We start from the raw sequence: 13,726 nt of genomic DNA, 5'->3' as shown, positions 1-13,726 counted from the left end.
ATAACTGTGCATTGTGCAATGTGCAAAAATGCAGAGATGATTTGTATATATAAATTTGTATATTATATATTTGTGTGTGTGTGTGTGTGTGTGTGTGTGTATATGCAGATGATGTAGAGAGATATATTTAGCACTTCAACAAAATATTAGTGTTGTTTGGCCAGACAATGAGAGTGTGTGTGTGTGTGTGTGTGTGTGTTTAAGATAACACAGTGGCACAGTGGTTAGCACTGTGGCATGTTTGCACATTTTCCCCCAGATTGTGAGTTTCCTCCAGGTACTCTGGTTTCTTCTCAAAGCCCAAAAACATGCAGATTAGGTTAATTGGCGGCCTGTGTGCTCTGAACCCTGCAATCAATTGGAACCCTGCTACCGCCTCATGCCTAAAGTCTCCTGGGACAGGCTCCAGGCCTCTGTACTGGATAAGTGTATAAGTATATACACCCGTGTGTCTGTGCATTATGATTCTCCGTTTAATAATTGTCAGACTGACGTGATTTAAAAATGTCCCATATTTCCTAAAGTCTAGTGTTGATCTTTCTGCTCATCGGGTAATATAAAATGCCATGAGTTGGGGTGAATGTTTTGTGTTAGAAGTGCGGAAACCTAACCCTGTGAGGAGTTGTTTCCCGGCAGGGGTCCTGAGCTTGACACACTGCCGCTGCTGTAAAGTTTTACGAAGCGCTCGGACTTTGCGGACTCTCCCTATTCTTCATTCTGCGTCGGTTTCAAGGCACCCCCCGCTCACTCCCGCTCCCGCCGGCGGAAAGTTCGCAATAAACTTTTCAAACCTAAAAAAGTGAACAAATCCACCCTGATACGTTTACTGGGGGTTCATGGATGTGTTTTGTATAGGCCTTAGTTTTAATTCACGCTTTCGTCCTTGTTCGAAGAGGTTAAAGTTAAGCGAAAAAGCGCATCCTCCAACGGCGAAGCCGAGAGCTTTTAAACTTTGCTTTGCGTGTTAGACTTTGCAGAATTTAAAGGGGCAACGCACGCTTTTCTCTCATTCATATGTAACACCTATTTGGAGTGGATACAGAGATTTTACACAGAAATACATGTTCAGTTTAGTTTTAGGTAATTTTTAGAGCAATATTTTAATATTTACTGTGTTATTATTCATTTATTCACATTCTAAAACTTTATACTTAAAACTACATTATTTTATAAACTTATTTTATAGTGGAAACAGGTTTTAGATAGGTTTTATTTTTTTTGTGCATAAGATTAGCTAATGTTTTTAACTTTTATTTTTTGTCCACACATTGCATAAAAACATAACATAGCCCAATATAATGTTAATAATAATTTGCGTACTATTTAATAATGTATATGTGGTATTTTATTTAGACAATATTTTTGTTTTGCACAACTGAACAGAGCTTGGAAACAGAAAAAAGAGGCCCCACTTATATTCTGCTTCTTTCTTTTTTTAAGTGTAAACTAAAAGCTGTTAATATTATGTAAACGGTGGCCCATGTGAGCTTTATTCACCGTTGCCCCTTTAAGACAAAGGGCGCCTTGAAACTGACGAGTTCCATGTTTGTATCTTGAAATTGAGAGCAGAGCTGAACTCCATGTTGAAACAAAGTTGCCATTAAGAAACGAAACTTTTTTTGAACTTTCATTTTATATATTTTCAGATTGTCTTCGTTTTTTACTCCAGACAACCAGGAAGCCTCATTGTCTCTATCTACGCGCAGGATGCATTTCCTGAAGTGCTGGTAGGATTGCTGCGACGCTTAGCGTGGGGAATTTTATTCTCGGTTGTGTGGTTAGAAGTTTAGAAAGTGAGGAAGTGCGGGATTTTGCGGAGCTTCATGGACGCGCCGTCATCCATCATCACGCAAGTGAGTCGGGATGAAGAGCCGAGCGCTCCTCTGCGGGACAAAGGTGAGAAAGTCAACAAGTGGCACGAAACTGCCAAAAAGTTTTCGGATTCAAGTGTGTGGCGGCTCACATGGCCGGGCCGGAAAGCTGTGTGTATGTGTGTGTGTGTGTGTGTACAGTACGTACTGTACCAGTTATACAAATTTTATATACATGCATACATAGTACATACATATATAAATAGATCGTACACAGTTTATACGTGTATAGGAAATGTTCTATACCCAGCAGTACACACTTTGTATGTGTGTGTACGCATTTTAGGTACACGTATGGTCAAAAGTATGTGGACACCTGGCCATCACACCCAGATGTTCTTGTACATACCGTTCCCTTTACCTTTTTTTTTAAACAGGTCTAATAAGCTCCACTCTTATGGAAGCTATATCTCAGATAGCTGTGGGGATTTGGGTTCAGAGATGCAGACTGAGGTCAGGTACTGGACAAGTCAGTGTGTGGACATGACCTGTTTTCTGGTTGAGGTCAGAGATCTGTTTATGCCACTTGAGTTCCTCCACACAAACCATGGCAAATCCAAAGTCCTTATGAACTGCGTTTTGTGCACAGGAATATTGTCGTGTTTGGACAGGTTTGGGAATGTTAGTTCCGGTGAAGGTAAACTGTAATGCCACAGCATGAGAAGACCTCCTTCGCAACTTGTGCCTCCAACTTTTTGTGCCTTTAACGTTTCGGCTAAGCCTCAAGTGTGGGTGTGATGGTCAGCTGTGCACATACTTTTGTCACCTTAAATCTTTGTGTTTATTTGTATTATACAGTATTCTCTCTCTCTCTCTTTATCTCTCTCTAAGTGTTTACATACTGCATAATAATATTCTCACTTTAACGGTTTAATTTAGTTATGTACAGTAATAAGGAGTTTATATTTATTTACAGTTATTTTTATATAAAGCAATTGCTTTGGACTAACAGACAAATTAAATTTATTATCGTTACAGTTTTATTTTATCTTATCATTTGCACTCATACTGGCCCATCTCAAACGTCTTGATGTACAAATGTTTGTGGTTTGCTGTCTTTCTGTACTACTTTTTTGTGGCTTAAATTGAACCCTGGGAATAAATTAAGTGTTTTTGAATTGAAGAAAAGTTGTCGGTTTGAGACGCCTATCCGCCAGGTTGCCACTGTTTGGCCCTTAAGCAAGGCCCTTAACCTTGTCTGCTCCAGGGGTGCTATATATTTGCTGGTCCTGCACTCTGACCTTAGGATAACGAATTTTACTGTCCAGTAATGTGTATGTGATAAATAATAATAATATATATATTATAATATATAGACACATAAGCACACATACTCTAGTTGTAACTTTATGTTTTTGTATTTGGTATTTATTGTTATAATTAGGTATAATTAGGAAATTATGCATATGTTTGGTTCAGCTTTTACTTTTGTATACATTATGTGTACAGTCCATGTTTGTATTTACAGTAGCTTGATGATTTAGTCGACCTATAACAGCTGTTGCATCAGATTCCTGTTCTTGGCTGCCAGAGGGAGGCCCTGCTGTGGTCTCCTGCTGTTGTAGTTCATCTCCCTTAAGATGCAGCGTGTTGTGTGTTCTGAGATGCTTTTCAGCTCACCATGATTATAAACAGTGTTTACTGTATTTAAGTTCCCATGGCTTTTCTATCAGCTCAGTCTGGCTATTGTCCTCTCACCTCCCTCATCAGCGAGGTGTTCCTGCACAACTGCCACTCCCTGGATGTTTCTTTCTTTTTCTTTTTTTTTCTTTTTCTTTTCCTTCATACCATTCTGCGCGGTGTCCAGAGACTGTCGTAGATGAAAATCTCAGGAACTCAGCAGATTCCGAAATGCTCAAACCAGCTCATCTGGCGTTAACAGCCGTGCCTTGGTTAAAGTCACCGACTTGGCATTTTTTCACGCATTCTTGTGTTTGATGTGAAAACATAAAAAACGACTGACTTCACCTGCCTGATTGTAAGCGAGCTCTTGAAATGTCTCATCGGGGTTGCCGATAGCCTGAAGGATGCCCCTGTTCGATTGGTATTATGGTGCTAGTGTCGGAGCCCAGTGTATCTGGTTATCCTGTTTACACATGATTTCAATAAATGACCAGGTTTTGTATGTGTTTCACAACAGGGAAAGTACAAAACCGCATAAGTTCTCTAGGGTCCAAACCAATGCCTTTCTGTGAACTGTACAGCGTACAGACAATGCAGCAGGGTTGTTTATTGTTTGTTGACTTTGGAGAAATTCAGATCTGATATGAACCGCTGAGAGCAGGTTTAAAAACGTTCACATCCTATTGCTTTTGCAGGAGGTTGTTTATGATGTGCTGTTTAGTTAATTAGCAACTTAGTAGGAAATATGTTAGTAAGCAATAAAACACAGCGGCTCGCTGCGATGGGAAAAAACTCACGGACACGGCTGTGTGATGCGGCTTGACACGAAGGAGATTTACTGTTACTGATCCCCAATTTTTTTTTTCTTAATAACAGCATTTCCTGAATTGTTTCATTCCTTTTGTGCCAAGACTATCTTATTTCGAATATTAATATACAAAAAAATAATTTTGTCTTTTTAATGCTGCACGAATATAGCGTAAAACAAATTTTGTTTGTAAAAACGGCTATAAATCTGCGGACACTTTTTCTTCCTTGTGAAGTTACAATAAAAAAAGAAAAAGAAAAAAAACAGCATGTCATGTTAATAAAGAACTACCAGGCCCTCTGTGTTCGAAAACTTTACAGTGCTCTGTATGACGTTAGAGACTCTTTACAAGCATGCTAACTAATAAAGCAACATCTTCTGTTTAATAATATACACTGATTTTATTCGACAACTGTTGGTTTGACCAAAAGGCCCAGGTGTCACATCATTATTTATCGACAGGTCTATCTCCACTCATTTTCCTTCAGAGCACGTTAACATGCTGTGTGTTTTAAGGGAAAATCTGTTTTCTGCGAGTGGAATGACCTGTTCTACGCTGTGTGGTCCAGAAGCATGGCTTCCTTTGTCGTTTAGAGTATATCGCTGGCTTGACTCGACGCTTCTTCCTATTTAAAGTCTCATCAAGCCGAGTGATTTGATACACAAAGTCCTGTACTGCTAGACTGGTGGTGGAGGAAGAATCATTGGCCATGACACAGTGTACTAAATCTGTGCTGCCATTGAATTGTTTACTGCAGGTCAAAGGCTGGACATCATGTGACGCACTGTCACTTTCTGCAAGCTAAAATGGCAGGATGTCCCACGAGTGGAAAAAAAAACGAAGGGTTTCCTTGCATGTGCTTTATCGCATTGTCTGTGGCGTTGTTGTGTAAATGTAAGCTTCTCGTTATCACCTCTGTGCTCAAGGCTAGTGTCTGTGAAGTAAACAGTGTGCTGGAATGCTTTAAAACGCCCGGAACATCTTCTAGTGAATGGTTAACTATTTCTTAATGTTTTCTCTTATAACGTTTGCCGTTTTGACTTAGTTTGTGGGAGCACAAGTACATATAGCATCTGATCTCTCAGAGAAGGACGTTTTGTTTTGAAAGAAATATGGAGTGCATTCATATCAGTAATGCATGCATGTGTATTTAGGTTAGATTTTGTGCTTTTGTTTTGTTTTTTGGATTATGGATTTATTGGTCGTCATTATGTACTTAGTGTGAAATGCTCAGACAGAAACCTTTGCTACTTCGGCTACTTTGGTAGCTCTAATCTTTCTTTAAATAAGATAACCGCGTATGCCTGAGTGGTTACACGATATTGCTTCTAGACATTTTTATTTTTATTTTTAGGGCAGTCTTTAATTTTCTCATCTTTTAAAAATGTATTTATTTATTTAACTTTAGAAGATTAATAATACAAAAACAAATAAATAAAAATCTAAAGTAGAAACTGTATAAGTACATTCTTACTGTGTTTATATTTTATAACAGTTATATCTGTTCATTTAGTTAAACTGTATCTGTGACTTATAAGTGATGTATAATGCAACAGCATTGCTGAAGGTTTTGCTTAAAAGTCCAGCAAGTCCTTCACCTGCAAACACTTCAGCTAATAATGTACTGGCGGTGTGTTTCTTTTCTTTCTTTCTTTTTTTTTTTTTTTTTTCTCTCTCGAGGACTCGGCAATATATTTGTAATAACAATGTCATAATACAGAGTGTCCAAAAAGTCAGGAATCAAATTAATACCTTCAAAGCTTTATTTAACAGCTTCATGCCTGAATTTATTTATATGAGTAAGAGGAAACTGAAGTACCCTGAGGAAACCCACCAAGCACGGGGAGAACATGCAAACTCCATGCACACAGACCCGAGGCCCGAATCGAACCTGGACCCCGGAGGTGCAAGGCAACGGTGCTAAACACTAAGCCACAGTGCAATTATTAAACAAAAAAAAGAGTACAATGTATTATATGAAGTAAATGCATAGTCTGGAATGTAAATATATTTGTCAATTATTTAAAAATTTCAGTTGATAAATAAATATTGGCCTAATGAGATGTTTTTTTTTTTTTTATTTGTTGTTAACCGGGATCAATGCATTTAAATACAAAAATTAAATAGTTAAATATTTGAGCTTAACTCTTAAAATATTGCAGTGTCAAAAATAATCACAATATGATGATCTCTACATGACATAAGTTTTGCTGCCAAGATTACTAGAGACTATATGATTAACTAGGGACAAGAATATGATTGACTAGGGATAATCATATTGTGTAACTTGCATTACTGTTTTGTAGAGTATCACATGTTCCCCCAGTGTGTGCTTGGGTTTCCTCTGGGGTTTTTTTTTTATTTTCCTCTCACCTTCCAAAAACATACCAGTAGATGAACTAGCTGCATTGAATCGGCATTACATATGAATCGACTACTGTAAGTGGACGTATTTGTGCACGGTGCCGTGCGATGGACTTCACCAGCATTTTCAGGATAGGCTCCCGGTCCACTTTGTTCTTATCCGAGATTGCACAAGCAGATTTCATCACTGTAATCTTCTGCTGAGGAATCAGTACTTTGTCAGGAGATCAATTAGTAGCTGACTGGGCAAGAAACTGTTTGTGGGAGAAAAACGTTTCCATGAAAAAAGCTTTGTTTCTGGACCTTAATATTATAAATGTTAAATACTATAATAAGCAGCACTATCTTGTATGCAGAAAAGGCACGTGTCCTGAGTGACCCATGTACTTGATGGATTACTGCACACCCTACATTGTGGTCAGTATAAGAGGATCTGCCAAATGAAAAAATGTAAACATGGTAATTTATGGTATTTTTACTGGCATACAGCGCAAACTATGGTTGTACTGTCTTTTTTTCCCTTTGATGTAAAAAGCTGGTCTTAATTCCGCCTAAAGATGTAAAAACGTCCAGTAAATCTCAAAAGCATTTCGGAGCAGCTGCTCGTGTGTTCTGGTGATTGATGGTGTTGCGTTTTAGGAGTGGTGACCTGCAGGGAGTCTCACACTGGTTCAGCTCCGTTCTGGGGTGAACAGGATGGCTGACCAACCTCTCAGCTTGTTTTTGTGACCGCTGAGCACACGGTTTTCCTGCTAAAAGGCCCATTTTCTGTGGAAACGCCAACAAAGACCTTTATTTTTTGGCTTAAAACTACAGAAGTGTAGTTCAAGATGTAAATGCATGGCAAAAAAAAAAGAGTTCAGGCTTTGCTATAAAGGCTGTATTTCCTTTTTTTTAATCTTGTAGAAACTCTACTACACTGACGTCCGTTCGCTGCTGATTTCTGTTATTTCCTCAGGTGTGTTGATCTGAACACTTGTTTTTTTCAAAATATTTTTCATCTCCATGAAAATGCCCGGGACCATGTGATTCTGCTGCTGTGTCAGTATCTAACAGGAAACAGCATGTTTCTGCATGGCATATTTATGCAAAAAGTAGTCCATATCATTCCCTAAGGCTTTAAACATGTGAGTAATGTTTCATATCTAACGATGCGTGCGCTAGGAAGCCGCTTAAATCTCAGATCTTCTACAGATTTCTCGGTGGTATGAGGTTTATTCATAGACGTTTGCGTGTTTCCACAAAATCCTGTTTGTGGTGTATTTTTAGACTTGACAGTACAATGATTTTCCTGCTTTAACACACCTGAAACAACTCATAATGTTATTATCAAGGCTTCATGAGGTTAAATGGGTGTGTTATCACAAGCAAAACACAAATGGCGCCTCGCAGGGCGAAAGATATACAGTCATGAGCCAATTCTCATTTAATAAAATATTTTTTCTTTATATATTTTGCTTCCAAAGAGTCAGACTTTCTTGTATTTTAATGTAGTTGTGAAAAATAGGTTCTAATTTTTGGCTTGCATTTTTAGCCCAGTCCCTATACCTGAGCAGTTTTAGAGGAATTTCTTTTGTTTGTTTAGCTGCACAGTGACCTATAAAACGTTCAAGCATAAAAACATCTAACTTAAAGCATGAACCAGTGAGAACCAGGTGCAGATGATGAGGCCGGTGATTAGTACTGTATACTGGCGATGCTGAATGCTGAGTGGTTGAAACAGACGAGAGGGGAAATGAGGTCGCTGCTAAGGTTTTTAAATAAACAAGCAATATTTAAATTTTTTTTTTTTGTTGTTGTTGTTTGCACTTTTCAGTGTTTAAGCACATTGTAGTGTTGTAACATTAAACATTTGTTCCAATCGCTTCAATCTGCATCGTTTAATTTAATTTATTATATGGAAATGAGAGTTACGGAAACTTAAGACTTTTGCACACAGTAATGTGTATATCAAATTAGGCCAGGAGATTAAATTGTAAATGGGTCACACTAAAAATGAGCCTAAAATCCCTGTAATCAGTTTTTTTGCAGAAAGCATTTGCAGAAACAGAGTACCACTATTCCCCCTCCTAACTAAGCATAACCAATAAGTTCTGAGATTGTAGTAAATGACCTCCTATAATATCCGAAGTGCTGCAAGACTCCAAAACGAAAAGGGCAGAAACCCTGGAAAGATTTTAAAATTACTTGCATTTTTTTAATACTGTTTGCAGTAGGAATAAATAAGTAATTGATAAATAAATAAATAAATAATTATTTAACAAATTGGTCGTACTGTGTGTTTAATATTCAATTCCCATTTACTAAACAAATGACTAGTAAATGTATGAAATTAATGACTGTGGTGAGTGAGTCATCGGTGCACTTGCAGCTGTGAAGAAAAGAAAAAAATCCTAGTGACGCCCTAATGCGTGTTTATCAAGACCCATTTTCACCCACATGTGGCTTATCGGTTGTTATTAACAGAATAACAGAAACATTTTCATGGCTAGCTGTTTAACCAGGCATTACTATTGCTGGTTTCATTCTTACTTTTTTCGTTAACTGTTAATCTTAAGGAAGAGTTCTCCGGGCTTCCTGGTGATATGAAAGTGGATATGACACATATTAGAACCAGGATCATCAGAATCGGACTGTTACAGTCGAACTTGAGTTAACTGCAGGAATCTTGCACTTAAAAAAAAACATAAAAAAAACATGTTATGTAAGTTTTTGTTGTAAGCATTGCTCCAGGGAACATCTGGCGTTGCTGATGTTTTAGGCACCACCCCATCAGCTCACCTGCAAAAAAAAAAAGAAAAGAAAGAAAGAAAAAAAAGAAGATAACAGACACACCCCTCTGCTTTGATGAAGGAAATGAAACACTCTTACAGTTTCAAAATGTATCAGAAAACATTCAGGAAATTTACTTCTCTGTTGTCATGTGAGTGTCACTGCCCTGTCTGTTTTTTTTCTCGAAATGTCTCATAAACATGGCTCCGCCCGCCTGCTGCAGCGTCTTATCTCAGATCAGCATCGCTCTCAAGCCTGCTTGTCTGTACTTGCTGGCATGTTCTTAAAAATGTTTGGAAATTTCAGTAATATCACAAATAGTGCAGTGCTTTCTAATATGAACCAGTAAAAAAGTCAGGAAATGGATGTCAACAGCTGGTTAGATGCTGCCTGCAATGCAGATCAGGCCCTGAAGTTAATATCACCCTTAATTAAAAAATGAAGATTTGCTTTAATTAACCGGACTTGATTATTAACTTTTGGATTATAACAATCTTGTGAAAAATTATGAGACAGTGTACTTTTCTGACATAAAACAAGAAGTATCTCAAGATCTATTGATCTGTTTCTTATAAATTTTATAAAAATAAATAAAAAACGGTGGCATGGTGGTGTAGTGGTTAACACTGCCGCCTTGCACCTCTAGGGTCCAGGTTCGATTCCCATCTCTTTGTGCATGGAGTTTGTCTGTTCTCCCTGTGCTTGGTGGGTTTCCTCTGGGTACTCCGGTTTCCTCCCACAGTCCAAAGACCTGCAGGTTAGGCTAATTGTCATTCCCAAATTGCCCATAGTGTATGAATGAGTGTGTGAGTGTGTGTATGTGTGTGTGCACTGCGATTTGTTGGCACCCTGTCCAGCCTGTTTCCACTTTGTGCCTTAAGTCTCTTGGGATAGACTCCAGGCCCCCATGCCACTGAATACAGGATAAAGCGGTATAGACGATGGGTGAGTGAGTGAGTGAGTAAATCAAAAACACATTCTGCATGGTACAATAATATCATCTTCAGTCATAATTTATTATGGATTTTTCATTTTGCTAACATTAATTAGGAGTATGAACAGAGTCATGATATTTCTTGGCATATCAGCTTTGCCTAGTGTTTTGCACGCTTGGATGAGAAGCGCCTGCGTAAACACATGGCCAAAAAAACAAAAGCTAGAGCAGTGTCAGATAACTTGCGTCATCAGCCCTGGCATTTACCCCGGGACCACCCTCTCAGCTCTTGATGGAAAACCTGTGGAATTCCATGTTACATAACGGTGGGAACGACAAATGCTGAGGAATCGGTGTGTTTCTTTTCCTGACTGCCAGGACCGAATAGGCTTCACACCAGCATCGATCATCTAGACTCGGGCCACCCAGTCACCGAGAACTTTTAAATGCTTCAATAACTTGTCATAATCTCTTTTATGTCCCGGGTTCCGAGCTAAAAGACGCTCCAGGAAATGCATCGGCCGCTTGTTTGCACTCGTGTTTTAACAGGGATGATGTGTTACTGACCGATGTGTTCCAGGGGCCAGGCTTTCAGGGTGACCTCGCAAAACTGTGTCAAAACATTGTCCAGCAACATTCCAGCATTGGGTCCAAACACCTGTTCTTCATTTTGTTATTGCATAGTTAATGGTGGACTGCTGAAAGACCTGGACAAAAATAGTCTGTCTCTGACTGACTGGCTCTCACTCGCTTTAATGGACGTCTGAGCAGACAGTGCCATCTGGGGACCATCATTGACAATATTTTGCTTTTAATTCTATGCAAGTCGTTTTATTAAAGAGACGGCCTGACACCAATGAATGGAGCCCAGATGAATGGAGTTTGTTGACTGAGTTTTAAAAGCAAGCTATAAACTCTAAGCTCCCTATAGTGATTGATTAGAGCAAGTTTTAGCAAGTACTGCAGACCAGGATGAAGTAATGCGTTTAGAAAGATTCCTCAAAGATTTAGTGAATAACGTGGTGCGTTGGTGGAAGAGCTCTTGGAGGCACATGGACACGACTTATTCTTTGTAACTCTTTAACTTGATTATGGAGTTAATGCTGTTCTTCTTTGATATGTCTCTATAGTGTTAAATATGTCTAAGGCAGCTCTTTACTATCGAGTTTTGCTTGCTAACATAATAGTGTCGTGTGTGTGTATAGTGCTGTACAAAAAACATGAGCTGACCTCCATTTATTTAAAATTTTCTTTCAAAAAGACAGACTTTCTGGTAGTATTAATGCAGTCTTGAGGAACAGTTCTCCAGGCTTCCTGAAAGACTTTTTGGGCTCTCGTTTTCAGTCCAGTCCATGTACCTGGCCAATTTCAGAGGAATGTTCTTTGTTTGTTAACCTAAGAATAATAAAAAAAAACATCTAACGTAATGCATGAACCAGTGAAAAGCAGGTGCATATGATGACAGATGATCAGGTGGGTGATTGGTAGCAGGGCTGTAGCCATTTCATTGTTTTAGTAATCGAGTATTCTACCAAAAATCTAATCGGTTAATCGAGTAATCAGATGAAATGTACTTTTGCTTAATTAAACAGCCATGTATAATAAGAGAAACAAAGAGTAATTGGTTTTCTTTTTTTAAAAGCATACAGCATTTTATTAAAAAGTAAACATTGTTATTATTCACAATACAAGGAATAGCTTAAAGTTGACTGAGATGAATTAAGTGCATTACAGTGCCATACATTCTTATTTTAAAGCCTTTTCTCAGATGCAAAAACAAAAAAAAAAAGGGATTTCAAATGACTAAGTATCAAAAAAAAAACAAGGCACACATTAAAATAAATAATTATACAAAAACACTAAGTTGTGCAACCTAACTTTCAAAACCAAAACTTTTAAAATCTATTCAATTAAATTTCAACAGTTTACCTTTACTGACAGTTACTGTCGTTTTCTCATGCTGGTTTCTTCTTCTCTTGGCTCGCTGATATTTTTATTGCTCCCTTCCATTTTGCAGCCGCAACAGAACGCTCCCTAATTGGTTCTACAGAATGTAATTTAATTAAATTTAATATGAAGAAATGAGGTGTGGCACAAGTCTGTTACATAGTACTGTGCGTATGCCAAACAACCCAGTTTTTTTTTTGTTTTTTTCCCCCCGATTTTCTCCCTAATTTATTCCTGTCCAATTCCTTCCCGTCACTAGGGGGGGCTCCCACATTGAGGCTACCTACTACCATTCAGCCAGTAGGGGCCGAGGGCTGTCACGTGTTTCCTCCGAACCACGTGACACCAGCCGACCTCTTTTTTTTTAACTGCTCGCTCACGCGCCGTTGGGGGCGGCGTAACACACTCGAAGGGAAGTGCTATCAGTTCCCTCCACGTGCACGAGCTCACAGACGCCCCGAATGGCGAAGAGCCGTGATTAATGTGGAAGCACTAAGTACCTCTCATCCCTCCTCGCTAAGAGAGCTGTAACCTCCAGCTGCGAGAGGTTACAGCATCTCCGGATGATAGGGCGAGCACTTTTGAGCGCTATGGTCAGTAAAGCTAGTGACCTTGTTAATTACTCTAGATGTTGAGAGAAAAAGTCATTGTTTGTATGTAAGAAAAATAAGAATGGCATTGAATGTACACATTTTCTTTAGGGATCAGAAGAACAGATGTTATAAAGGTTATATATTGAAATGTCATTTTAACCAGTTGTTAGGATTTAAAGCATTTAAAACCTATAAAGCATTTAAGCAGGACAAGTATGCTATAACATTTCGGACAGTATCAGAGTGCCGTTAAGTCATCTTTAAACTTGAAATGGCGGTAGATTGATCACAAATGTACCAAAGAATTATTTGCTTCCATTAAGAGGATCATGTTTTCTGTACTCAGTTAGCCTATACAGTTGTATTGTCTTAAGCATGAGATAAAAGTCAGCAATCTAACTTGTAGCCAGTAGTAACGTTATGGGCCCAACTGTAACCATTTATACAGGCTGCATACACAGTCCAGCTAATGTAGCCTGATATTAACCAAGCCGGATCCACTGCTTTGAGCCATGTTCACGTTTTTGTGTTACATATTTGTCTCATTTATAGGAAGCTGTACTGGATTACACAAACATCTTGTTGCGTTTCGCAAAATTTGCGATCATCTGCAAGCCTGTCACCGAAAATAAATGGTACAGATTGCAGCTGCGCTCACCGATATTGTGGGTTTTGAGTACATGTGCTTGGCACTGTGGGTAATCCGGGCTGTTTGCAGACTTGTCTGCGCCGTACCTGCTTTGTTGAGTGAAACCCGATACAGTGCAGGCTGCACACGCAGCGCAGGCTCTTACTTCACTTCCTGTTCCTATT

At 38.7% G+C, this 13,726-nt stretch overlaps 1 protein-coding gene across 1 annotated transcript in view; it reads left to right on the top strand.

Moving 5' to 3' along the window:
- The first annotated feature begins 1,559 nt into the window (after nucleotides 1-1,559).
- ctdsp1 (CTD (carboxy-terminal domain, RNA polymerase II, polypeptide A) small phosphatase 1) overlaps nucleotides 1,560-13,726 on the top strand; it is a 30,237-nt gene continuing 18,070 nt past the window's right edge. The window contains exon 1 of the mRNA XM_053496260.1: nucleotides 1,560-1,896. Coding sequence (XP_053352235.1) covers nucleotides 1,824-1,896 — 73 coding nt within the window. The 5' untranslated portion in view covers nucleotides 1,560-1,823. The remainder of the gene's footprint in view (nucleotides 1,897-13,726) is intronic.

This window comes from Clarias gariepinus, chromosome 5, assembly GCF_024256425.1.
Source record: "Clarias gariepinus isolate MV-2021 ecotype Netherlands chromosome 5, CGAR_prim_01v2, whole genome shotgun sequence".
NCBI lineage: Eukaryota > Metazoa > Chordata > Actinopteri > Siluriformes > Clariidae > Clarias > Clarias gariepinus.
This window is presented reverse-complemented; position numbering and strand designations above follow the sequence as displayed.